Source organism: Gigantopelta aegis, chromosome 6, assembly GCF_016097555.1.
Source record: "Gigantopelta aegis isolate Gae_Host chromosome 6, Gae_host_genome, whole genome shotgun sequence".
Classification (NCBI taxonomy): Eukaryota; Metazoa; Mollusca; class Gastropoda; order Neomphalida; family Peltospiridae; genus Gigantopelta; species Gigantopelta aegis.
Genome location: NC_054704.1, coordinates 80947207 through 80961244, shown reverse-complemented (window position 1 = coordinate 80961244; position 14038 = coordinate 80947207). Strand labels below are relative to the sequence as shown.

The 14038-nt window shown below is 34.4% G+C and overlaps 1 protein-coding gene across 1 annotated transcript; it reads right to left on the bottom strand.

Moving 5' to 3' along the window:
• Positions 1-260: 260 nt before the first annotated feature.
• LOC121376211 (vimentin-type intermediate filament-associated coiled-coil protein-like) lies at positions 261-13932 on the bottom strand. Its single transcript, XM_041504027.1, has 2 exons — positions 13888-13932; positions 261-7792 (listed from the first exon to the last, which is right to left on the bottom strand). Exon 2 carries the CDS (start codon positions 7757-7759, stop codon positions 7142-7144), a length of 618 nt encoding a protein of 205 aa, XP_041359961.1. The 5' UTR covers positions 7760-7792; positions 13888-13932; the 3' UTR covers positions 261-7141.
• Positions 13933-14038: the final 106 nt, after the last annotated feature.

Below are 14038 nucleotides of genomic sequence, written 5' to 3'. Positions count from 1 at the left end.
TACGTTTGTTTTAATAAAAATCAACCTTTTGAGAAAATACAGTGATTATTACCCAATTAATAGGGGTGGGATTTAGCTCAGATGGTCAAGTGCTCCCCTGAGGTGCTTGTGTTGCAGGATCGAACCACCTAGGTGGATCCATACAACTGATTGGTTTTTCTCTCTCGTTCAACCAGTGCACCACATCCGGTCAAAGGCCGTGATATGTGCTTTCCTGTCTGTGGGAAAGTGCATATAAAAGATCCCTTGCTACTAAAGGAAAAATGTAGCGGGTTTCCTCTCTAAGACTCTGTCAGAGTTACCAAATGTTTGACATCTCCAATAGCTGATAATTGATTAATCAATGTACTCTAGTGGTATCGTTAAACAAAACAAACTTTGACCCAATCAGTATTGACTTTAAGCTTGTAAACCCAATCAGAATGAAGGAAGGAAATGTTTTATTTAATGATGCACTCAACACATTTTATTTACAGTTATATGGCGTAGGACATATGGTTAAAAACCACACAGATATTGGCAGAGATCGTAGATCAATCGTGCATCAGGTGTGGGCTGTACCACTGAGCTACGTCCCGCCCCCAATCAGAATGAAGTGATGGTCATCTTCAGTAACTTTAGCAATCCATTTGGAGATGGGGGAAATTTATATTTGATAATAAAAGAAAATGGCAACAATTGTTCCAAAATGCTTTTCTAAAGGAGCCCCCTTCTGTTACATAACCTGCATGATCCATCTCCCTAAACAACCACCAAAAAGCAACATTCTGGCAAAAGCCGTGTGTGAAGAAACTGGTACATTCACTAGTCTTCATAAGAACTCTCTTTTTGGTACAATAAATATTCTCTATACACATCCTAACACAAATATGTGGTTTTTTGTTGATTTTTTTTTTTTTTTATATGTATACCAGGAATGATTACTCATTTGTTCAAATGATTAAAATATGCAACAAACGACAACAAACCAAATATATTGCACAAATTACTAACAAAAGGTCCACGGGACCCAGTTAAGTGTAGGTTGCCAGTTGCACCACTCATCGTGTGTATCAATATCCAGTAGTGGACTGGTAAACTAGAATGAGATTCGTGGTTAACAGCATAGGACTATAATTATGCAAAAACATAAATAAATTATATATATACATGTACACTGTATTTACTGGTAACACACTTGAAAATAAAATAAATATAAACGTTTTTAAAAATTCATGAAAAACAGCAGATACACACAGCAGTATAAATACAATATGTCTTCTCCAGCTTTGAAGAAAACAATTAATAATAGTTGTTTGGAAATGAAACGTTAAAAATTAAAACATTAAAGAAATAATTGGTAGCAGTCTTACCAAAACCTACAAATGAACCGACAATCTGTTGAGCACAATAATGTATTTACAGTTTGTATAATTATTCAACTACTTCATTAAATTGTATCAATTTACTGTTTTTAATACACATGTTTCACACACATCTTTCACACCAGCAATTTAAAAAAACCAAAATCAATTTGAACTTTAAAACCCCCCAAAACAATAAAACAAAAAAAAACCCTAAAAAGAGCAAAGGCTGGTACTACTTTATGCAGGTCCCAGCTTTTCGTCAAATTCTACCAGAATCCATTTAGATTTTCACATCTTTATATCATGGCAATCAGGAAAAAGCAATTACTTTTATTGAAATTGTTTTCTTTAATGTGCTAAATCACAATTTCAGAATATGATGCTAATAAATAATATAATATACCATCTCAATATTTTATCTAGACATGGGATTTTTCTTTCATGATAAATATTGTCAAACACTGGATGTAGGACTGAATGCTTTTTTTATTTTTAAAGACAGGGCTTTAGATCTCACTCATTTGGGCACAATGGAGACTTTTGTCTTTTCTGAGCGCAAGTAGGTCATTTTAGTTCAGTACTATCATAAACAGCTGCTGTAGTGTTATCAATATTCAGAAATGTATCTCAAGTTATTTTAATCTGATTTCAGTGGTTTTTGTGGGGAAATATTTTGAGGTCAGAATATTTGTACTTAATTTGGGAGTGATTATTTTGTGCATAACGCTAATCACCTCGACTTTGATGCAATCTAAAGCCCAAAAAGATACATAGACCCCTGTGGTTTTTATTCCCAGGAATATTATGGAAAAAAAGATTCCTGTATTCCTAAGACCTGCCACTAATAACTTCTGTATATCAGATCGTGAAAAACTTAGGACTGTAGTATTTTGAAAGAATTGTAGATCTACAATTATTATTATATGTCATTATAATACTACCAACAGATAATTAGCATGGTAAAATAAATTAAGATTAACACATTAACATCACCATAACAACAAAACACATTGAATGGAATGCCAAAAAGTCACATTAAACATTCACCAAAGATGTATTGATGGGAAGCACAAAAAAAAAGAAATCTTCAATAATGACTGATGGTAGGTTCCTCTCCTATATAAACAAGCATTCTGAGAGTACTGCTAAAGCAATACAGGTCCTTTACTTGGCCCAACAAATTTTTATATCTCCTAAATTAAAGGGCCATAACTCTGTGAAAATGGTTAAATTGCCATGAAATGTCGAATGTTTTTTTGTAACAGTACATGATAAAGCTATACACAAAATTTCAGCTTCATATCTTGAGGCACTGCAAAAGAAACGTGTGGAATTTGCTTTGATATCTCCATAGTTCAAGGACCATAACTCTGTCAAAGCATGATCTGTTACAGTACATAATAAAGCTACACACAAACTTTTAACTCAGTATCTCAAGGCATTGCGAAAAATATTTTTTTTTTGTATTTCCCAAGTTCAAGGGCCATAACTCTGTCAAAAATTTGTAAATCGTCATGACAGAAAACTATATATGGTTACAGACAGAGACTGACAGAATGTTGGAGATGAAACCTATAGTCCCCTCCAGCTGGACCGGTAGGGGATTAATAACAGTGCATAAACATGATAGTGAGCAACAATTAGTAGTAACGCCAAAAAAACCCCAAAAAGTCAGTCTCTGGTCAGACCAAAGTTCCAGAACTGATGCGGCTTTTTTTTTCTGGCTTTTTTTTCAATGGATTACACAGAACAGATGTATATATTTAGTAGGGGTTTTTTTAACATCATCTTCATCTGCTTTGGTCCATCCTCAATGGCCATGGTGACCCGTCCCTTGCCTTGGTACCTTAAATATTTTCCTTTACATCATTTTTCCATATAGCTAAGGCAATTTTTATTATTTTACCGCAAATATTTTCTAAACAAGCCATGCTACTCATTCAGAACAGGACATGTTGTAGAGAGAAACTGTAGAAAGCGAATGGTCCAAGCCAGCATATAGACCATTTTGGCTCCAAATGCGGTTTTATGTCGTAGCAAGAAAAGTCCGGCAAAAATTGACGTCATACTGCAGATTTTTTTTTTTTAAAGTTACTGCGCAAGGGTCAAAATCGACACGCACGCTGACCAGAGACCAGAGATTATATTTTGTTTGTCCTAATGTTATAATAGTTGTAAAACTTGACATATATAATACTATATGAAAAAATGAAGAAATAAATTATACAATAAAAAATAACAACATTATTATATATTAAGAACAACTAAACTCTAGTATGTTATAAATTAATAAAACACATCTCAACAAATAATGGTCCACAAATATTGACATTTTTCATAATCTGAAATATATACAGATTGAGTTTGATCCCTTTTCCCCTTCTCCAATCTAAACATAAAATCATTAATCAATTGTACACTATAATGTAAAGTAACAGAACTATATAATTTGTGCATCGATAAACCATCATAGCTATTTATGCAGATGCTCCATTTCAGACAAAAGGTATAATAAGAGACTTCTGCAATAAAAACAATGCTATAGAGCACCCACAATACCAATGGTGTTCACCCAAATAACAATCTGAACATGGCTTTCTCCCAGTCTCTACTTCTGAACATTAAATGGCTTGTAAAAAAACACCAATATTTATTGACCATCCTTAACTATTCATGAAATAAAATAAAAGGTGAATGAACTCAACATGGTCAAGAGATATACACCAAATCATGTTTAATGATAAGTTTTTAAAATATGTATCTGTGTTACATACAAGAAGATTCACAAACAAAAATTACACAAGGGAGGAATGCCTGTGAGCTTTTCAGCAACGAGATAAAGACCTCCAAGTCACTTAGTGGAATAGGACTACCATGTGATCAGTAACATACAAATAAAAAAGAACACCAAAACAATATCAAAATGGTTTTCAGCTGATAAAACTTCAAGTGGCAAAGAATTACCATATGATCACTAACATAAACATGAAAAGAATGCCAAAACAATACGATGATGGTTTCAATTGTTAACAGGTTACAAAAGCAGACTAAATCATTGTGAACCATCTTAACATCAAAAAGCACACACATACACACACACACCCCATCTCCACCCCCCAAAAAACCACACGTAAAAAAAACAAAAAAAACATGAGGTGAGGTGAGTGCATTCTGTTTAAGATATTTGTAAAACTATGACCTTTCACTTTTTACTTTTAGTCCAACTACACAAATCCATAAGAAAAGGTATAGCCACAAATGTATGTACCATCTGTTATGTGTGCAAGAATAATGACTAGATTCAAACACGGCCAGACAAAGGACACGTCTTAAAAGTCATGGACACCTACTAAGACTACTTAAAATTACATACCAGTAATGAAATTGGCAAAATAATATTATATAACAATCATTCCATGATAACAAATTATCATAAATGTTAAATGAATCCCTTGCAAACTAAATGACTAGATGCAGTCATGAAATGCTGATAAATTGACTCTTTTTTCTACAATATGATTACACCTTAAAGTTCCAGTTCGAAAGACAGTACATACCAACAGACATGTCTTGTAAGTAATATAAAATATTCATATGTAATTTTTGGCATTTTATATGTATCCTGATCAATACATACATCACATTAATAGTGATATTAATTTCCATTGCTCAATGAAAATCAAACAGGTCACACAGGTCTTGATCTTTTCTTTAACAGTGGTTTGTGAAATTAGCCATTTGTACCTATTTAGAATATGTTGTACTAACATAACATCATTTATGTACTGAAGTATAATCAGTCTACTGCATGACTAATAATCTCCCCACCACACAGAAACATGCATGCACAAATGGACACATTGGTACACACATAGACACACACACATATGCAAACACATTAACACATACACACACAGACACACACAGTTACACACACACACACACAGTCACACACAATACTTTCTCTGCCTAAAACAAATGTACATTTAGTGAAAAGAAAAAGGACAGCAACAATGACCACATCATGAATTAGTGGTTAACAAAAACAAACCATTATATACTAAATTCATTGTTATGGATCACAGGAAAGAATATAAATTACAGACATAAACGTGAAAGAAATTATTAATGAGCTCTCATAAAAACTGGAACAAAGACTTCAAACATCAAAGTGTATGAATAATAATAATAAAATAAATATTAAGAGGAACAAATGTAAAGAATGTAATATACTTACGGTAATGTTAAATATATCACAGAGAACAGTTATACACATTTCTGAAAGTCAGATGTTAACATTATGCAATCCAGAATATGGTATATATAGTGTAATACAGCCAACCCTGGGTTAAGAAAGGGAGTAAATTTATCAAACAGTGGCTTCTTAAAGACAGTTGACAAATTACTTTTGCATTACCATTTGTTTTTGCCAAGGTAATTTTCAGAACTGCAAGGGTTTCAAACAAAAAACTGATAATGGGCTAGCTCAGGGTGAGAAAAACAATTCGCTAAATTGTCTATTAAACTTTTGGCAGTTATTTTCTTTAAAATTTCAATTATTACATGAAATTATTCTGCCAAACTAAAATAAAAGTAGCCAACTGCTTTCAAAATTCACAACTGGCGAATTTGGCTAGTGCCAGAGCTATATTCCTGTACTAGCATGCCAAGCTCATGTACCGGTAACCAAACATAAGGCTTCCAATCTCAATAATTATCTTTATGTTAAGTTCACGTATAATAGGCATCGGCAATGCAAATAACTGGAGGTGAGGGGAGAAGGGACACTTTAATTTGCCTATTAATTGGAGGGGTAACTACATATTCTTAACAATTCAATTTCAGAGTTGGGGGGGGGGGGAATAATTGCCACCACCCTCCCAGCCCAGTCTGTGACACCTATATTTTATGTATGTGTGTATATATAACATATGGCAGATTTAACATAACATTAATTATGAATGTACTCCTATCATTTCATTGCCCAGGGCAATAGGCAATGCCGTGAAGTTTTAAATCTCGCAGCACTTTTTTGCTGTGGACTATTGTAACTATATTCAATTTTGGGGTGGGGGCCATACACATTTTCTTAATTGCAGGGGTTACATTTAGTCATATCCACAGGAATGCATTGTCTTGAAATATTTTTTACTTAGAGAGACATACATTACAATTTATATCTTGCAGAAAGGTACATATCTGTAAATAAATGTCTGAATACTAATAATGGAAGAACAATGACTTATGTAAGTAAGGTTTCTGATTTTGGTGTCTGTACAAACTTGTGTACTTTTGATTCAAATAACTGGGAATGGTGACCTCTTCATTAGATAAAAAAATCAAAACTGGATTAAGCTGTAAGTACCAACTGTCAAAGATAAGAGTTCATGTTCCTTGGGGGATCTTTCACTCCTATCTCTTGTCCTTTTCTCTAGTCTTGGTTTTCTTGTCCTCATTAGATCCCTATATCCAGTGAAACCTGTCTGAAGTGGATCCCACTTTTTAAGGGTCTTTTTTAGAATTGAGAATCGGGACCATAAACTTGGTCGATTTTGACAAGATTCTGGTTTGTCCAGGGTCCGGTTTAAGACAGGTTTTACTACATAAAAAAAAACCTGGATTAATCTTCCTACTGGCAGCAATTTCTGTCAAAGATAGAGTTCATGTCTCTTAGGTGATCTTTCAGCTCCACCTCTTATTTTTCTCTTCCTCTACTCACTGGGAATGGCAATCTCTTCATTAGATAAAAAACCAAAAAATGCTGAATAAAATCTAGATTAATCAAATTACTACTTTCAAAGATACAGTTCATGTCCTTTGGGTGACCTTTCACTCCCGCCTCTTGTCCGTCTCTCTCGTCTTGGTTTTCTCCCCGAAAAACTGCTCGGGGAGGAATTAACACTATCCAGCATTTCGTCACTGATGCTGCTGCCCATGTGGTTAGTCATGATGCTTCCAACTATTCCCGAATCCGATTTTGAGTTTATGCTCATGTCGTGATGCCTGTCTCTCTGGGTGTAAACAGTCGATACGTGCAACAGATCAGCCTGACTAGATAAGTCGTGTTCGGCAGTCTCGATGGTCTTCACCAAGTTCTTGAGACTCGACTTAAACAAGACTACATTTTGCAATTGGCGACAACTTCTCTGCAAGGACGCCACTTGCTGGTGCTTCTGACGTAGCTGCTCTTGAATGATGTCGACAGTTTTTTCAGCAGTTGTAAGTTTTTCAGTCAACCGTTTCAGCTCCTGGTCTTTGCCTGCCACAACCTCGTTCAGCTTAGCTTTGAGGAAGTCATCCTTAGCCACCAGTGCTTCGTGCTGGTCTTTAACGGTGTGTTCAAGTTCCGCCACTCGTTTGTGAAGTGCCAAAAGGTGGCGATTTGCCTCATCTATGCTTGTTCTGGAAATCATCTTCTCAATGTCGTTAATTATGCACCTGCATTTCTGAAAATATAAGTCAACTGTTTCACATGAGATTCAGCCACAACAGATGAAGTGGGTTTTTTAAACCCCCAAAAATCTTGTTACGGACCTTGTACATTTTAGACTCTTTTTTTTCTGAATGTAGATATTGGTAACTGACTTTAAAAATAATTTGTATGGTACAAGTCCTACTAAACTATTTTTGATTATTCTTTTGTTAATCGGTCTCCACTAGTACTAGCTGGAGATCTGTTGTGTAGGATGTGTGTGTACAGGATGTATGTATGTATGTATGTATGTATGTATGTATGTATGTATGTATGTATGTATGTATGTACAGTAACATAATTCAGAACATAACACTGCAGACCATAATGCAGGGCACGATATTTCACGAGAACAGTCATTCTGTTCACCTGATGGTTATGCACATCGATCCCCGTCGGTTGACCCATTGGGCTATTTCTCGTTCCAGCCAGTGGTCCACAACTGGTGTAACAAAGGCTGTGGTATGTACTATCCTGTCTGTGGGATGGTGCATATAAAAGATCCCTTGCTGCTAATCGAAAAGAGTAGCCCATGAAGTGGCGATAGCGGGTTTCCTCTCTCAATATCTGTGTGGTCCTTAACCATATGTCCGACGCGTATATAACCGTAAATAAAATGTGTTGAGTGTGTCGTTAAATAAAACAATTTCCTTCCTTCCTGATGGTTTTACAATTTTAAATTCACGTGAACTGCCAATCAGTTTGGTGGTGACCTTTACATGTATTCTAAAATTAAAAGTTACAAACTTGAGGATCATCTAAATTTTATTTAAATATAATTTATATAAGCAAAGAATCGGTTAGCTAGATGAAAATCAAGTGAACCGAGTTCCGGTTACCTAAGATTTTGAAATATTGTCCCCTGTAATGGCTATTTTATTTAAATATCAATATTGATTTATTACTCATCGACTATTGGATGTCAAACACTTGGTAATTTTGACATATAGTCTTAGAGAGGAAACACGCTATATTTTTCCATTAATAGCAAGGGATCTTTTATATGCACCATCCCACAGACAGGATAGCACACCCCACGGCCTTTGTCACACCAGTCATGGTGCACTGGCTGGAACGAGAAATAGCCATATATGGGCCCACTGACGACATTAAATTTTATTATGGATTACAACTGTAATAAACACACTTCTGGAAGAAACCTGTTAGTACTGTTAACAGGAAAATTACTGAAAGGGGGTGCTGTAGGTTTCTTCCTGTAGTGTGTGTAATAATTGTTACTATGTAACATATTTGTTATCATCGGTGAACTCGAAAATGATCAGTGTAATAGTATTTAGTGTCTAAGAAATATTTTTGTATCAGGGCAGGAATCTTTGTCTACCATATGGTATTCAGACATTCTATGTTTCTGCAACAGAAATACCATCGACATCCCAAACTGTGTTCATCTAACGACAAAAACATGAATACGATATTTACAGAAATACTATTCTACATTTTTCAGCTACGATACGTGAAACAAAATAGATTTCAGTCAATTAACATAAAAAATCAACAACATGGATATAAAACAAATCCATTCTAGTAAACAAAAGTGAAACATCCTCCGGTAAACAGGAAAGAATGCGACATTTCTAACTGCGTTCAGGCACACGTTTGCAAAAAGTATCGTAACGCGCATGTGCAGTTCGTCATTTTCCATTTTTAAGGCCACTACATGAAAAGATATGTTTCTTAACTATGCACAATTGACAAACACTTAGTTTAATATTTTTTTAAAAAGGAAAAATTCAATTTGTCAAGTGTTCTGGTCCGGTCCGCGTTTTATCAACACACATCACTAACACTTGATGTCAATACCGATAGGCATTACGTTTATACCAGTGAATAGTTTGTAAAATATAAAAAAAAATAATGAATTGATTCTTAATTAACACAATTTATACACTCAAAATTATTTACAATTGTTATGAATGCTATTCACAACAATATAGGCACAAAAATGTAGCAAACCTTTTGCAGATCGAATATAATAATTGAAAATAAATTCTAACAACAGGGGTCTTAAAAATCATAAAAATTAAATGCTTTGGCCTTGTTGATCTGGCATGTGTGAGGTCATGTGACACGCACCTTTCTCGGTTATTTTCCTTGGTAATAAACAGTGGACACATTCCAGAAGGTTGGAATTCAGGGGTTTTAGTCTGTTTATTTAAAGGTCAAAGTAAGTCGAAATCCAACAGAGACTCTTATAGAGGTATCGCACTTCTATCTGTAATCTTTAAAGTTTTTGAAAGAGTGCTGGAAACATTAATGCGAGAACTGAACTCTTCAGAAAGTTTTCCTAATATTCACCAATGTGGTTTTCAGAAAGGCCTTTCTAGCATTGACCCTTCATTCATTCTACAAGAAACTATCAATCACTATAGAGAAAGAGGCGATAGAGTAATTGTTACTTTCTAGATAGTGCTAAAGCCTTTGATACTGTCTGGCACTCTGGTCCATTGTGGAAACTTTCTGAAACTGGTATATCCCCCAAAGTCTGGCTTACTTTAGAAGCAATCTATTCAAACTGTAAACTACAGGTCTTAGTAAACAATAGTTTCTCTTCACACTTTCTTTCGAAAAGAGGATTGTGTCAAGGAAGCATACTATCCCCCAAATTGTAAGTATTGTTTGTTCATGAATTCCTGAATAATTTAACTCAATCCAACAAAGGTGCAATGATCCTGGATACTCGAGTTTCTTGCCCAACTCAAGCAGATGACATCTCTATTATTTCTCCTACTCCAAGTGACATGCAAAATATGATTTCAATATGTGAGCGATATAGCGCTAAATGGCGTTTTACATTCTCTGCTTCTAAAACACAAGTTGTTGACTTCTGTAAGGATCCGGATACAAAACTTATTCTGTATGAAAAGGAACTGCCATGTTCAACAACCATAAAACATGTTGGCATTAAATTACAAAGGTCTTTAAATAATTGGGACAGAACACTTGAGACTTGCAAAACTATAAAATCCACCGCCATGTCTCTAGTTCAGGCTGGTTGTCACTGCCGTGGAATTAATCCTGTAACTAGCGTCAAGCTAGGTCATTCGCTGTGCCGATCAAAAGCCTTGTACGGTAGTGAATTATGGAATAATTTAAATACAAATGAACTACTGGCGTTAGAAAGAGCATATAGATTTGTAATAAAGATTATCCAGGGTCTTCCTAAAAGAACACGAACCGATTTTTGTCTTGGACTTCTTAGCTGTATATCCCTTGAAGGACATATAGATAGAAACAAATTATACTATTTAGGACATCTTTTGCGATGCCCCGTGTGGACTCTGGCTTACAAAATAGCAATCACTCGACTACTAAATTATAAAAATCAATGTGTTCGTTCAAATATTGGCTTTGCAGCGGATATATACACAATTCTTCGTAAATATAATCTACTGCATCACATCAACAAAAAATTTCTAACATCAGTATTCCCTAATAAGCATATCTGGAATAGAATTGTAAAAAACCATGTTTTAGAATTTGAGGAAACTAACTGGCAGTTACGAATTTCTTTAAACCCTGATACAACACATTTTCTAAAAATTCGTGCCAATCTCGAAGTGCATAGAGCTTGGTCAGTTGCACGGTCAAATCCATCACTAAAGGAGCAAGCAAATCACTTGATAAATATATGTGCTACATGGAGGCCAAACTCAGTACAAGGTATTTGTACGTTATGTACTAGTAACTATTCTGATCTTTTTACACACGTCATGACTAGTTGTTCATACTTAACAACAACCAGAGATACATTCTGGACAACGCTTCTTGATATCTGTCCTATTGACCTCAGTGTAGAATTACATAACTGCCTCAATGATATTTTTATTACGAAACTCCTGTCCTACAAACCTCCAATAAATATTGATGATGAATCATATAGTGAAACTGTCATACACTTCATTTATAAAATAACACAAATATATTACGTTAACAATATGAAGACCAATATACTGTAGACTGTCATGACTGTCTGTTCTTATGCAAATGTGCAGATCTTTATAGCGGTGTGTGTGTGAGAGAGAGAGAGAGAGAGAGAGAGAGAGAGAGAGAGAGAGAGAGAGAGAGAGAGAGAGAGAGAGAGAGAGAGAGAGAGAGAGAGAATGGGAGGGTAGCGAGTGAATTTATATGAGCGTGATTGCGTGATTCTGATCAACCAACAACCCTTTTCATGTAATTCTCTCACCATGTGTTTATTCACATGCCACTGTATATATTACGTATTATGTATTTTGTATTAAGTACTATGTATTATCCATTAATCATTGTGCATTGTCTTTTATGTATTATGTATGTATGTATGATAATCTGTACTGTTCGAACTCTCTACAAGAGGAATAAAGTATATATACACTCAAAATTATTTACAATTGTTATGAATGCTATTCACAACAATATAGGCACAAAAATGTAGCAAACCGTTTGCAGAACGAATATAATAATTGAAAATAAATTCTAACATAGGGGTCTTAAAAATCATAAAAATTAAATGCTTTGGCCTTGTTGATCTGGCACGTGTGAGGTCATGTGACATGCACCGAATGTTAATTCATCTTTCTCCATTTTACATCAATTTGTACGAGTCACGTGGACAGTAATTTTAAATAAATAAAAACGACTTAGTAAAATTAATGGTTTTAGGGGTTTGTAAAGTTTTGTATTTAGATACTTGCTTTTCTGAACTTTATTGTTTATGAAAATGTTCCTGAACTGTGAAGGAAAACCTCATAAATGAACGACATGCCGATGACAACAAATTGGATATTGATCGCGCAAACCGTGCATGACAAAACAAAGTGAACGGAATTGGAGGCATTACACAGTTAGGGACGTTGACGATATCTCTGGCAGCAAAGAACAATCATAACTAAGGTACAGATGTCCGTCTAGCTCCTGAATAGGCTATGTAAAGGCAAGGGGAAAAAAACCAAACTTTTAGTGAAGGCTTGTACATAATATAGTTGCCTGTGGTTGGCTTACAAGCTAAAGCTGTTACAAATATAAATTTAGCCTAATGTTTTATTTTACCATTTAATTTTTAAAATAATCACTGCAGTATCAAATACTAATAGCAATACAATATAAATTATACAACAAACCGTCATGGGTAACTAAACTTATTAACGCAGCAAACCTAATTGGAATTCCTACGCATCTATCTTCAACTCCAGAATTACCGACTGCATGCACTTTAGGTGAAATCATAATTAAATGTGAGCAGTACGTTTTGCAGTATATTACGACACAGCTAACATCAAACAAAAATTATAACAAATATGGTAATAAAATGCGCACATATATGTCCTTCAAACAAATTTCGAGTTCAGTTGAGTCCTATTTATTATATACCAAAGACTACGAAAGCAAAAAAGCTTTTGGTAGGCTTCGTTTGAGTTCACATTTACTTATGATTGTCCCTGCGAATGAGAGATATTGTTCCAACTGTCCCCTAGAAGTTGAAGACGAATATCATTTCATTATCAAGTGCCCTATATATAATGCTTTTAGAAATGATTTACATCATAACATAATAAAACAAGAATCACATTTTTCTTTTTTGACTAATAATGAAAAATTCTTATTTCGTACACGCAACAATATTCCGGAATTATGCCCTATCATTTGCAATTTTGTAAAGAGATGCTTTAAGTTGCGTGAAAGCATGAGTTGGAAGTAATTTCAAATTGTTTGTCTGTATAAACTAATGGATAATGTACGAGGGTGTGTGGATCGGTGAAAAATATTTCACGAACGCCATAGGTACGAATTGATGGTTTTTATGGCTCTACACTTCTGACAATATTTGCTTTTACCTAAATATTAATATCACTAGTAATAAGTTATAAGGCTTAAATTACATATGTATTTGTTGATTCAGATGTTTGTTCATGTAATAATGTATATTTATGTTATTGTTACTGCAGATAAATGTATATATTGTTATTTTTGCTCTGCCCATATTCGGGTGTTATGCAAATAAATTATTCTTATTATTATATAAGTATCAGCAATTTTAGACCTTTATCTATTTCGATGAATACCTATTATTACCTCAATAAAATAGTTCAAAGATGTTTTAGATGTTATAAATGTGTTATAATTTTACCACTAATTTTTAATCGCGTGCTCCGCTTCATTACACAAATACCAGTCATCTAATTTTTGTTGGAACTTTTCGCCTTTGCCATTATATTAATTTCCA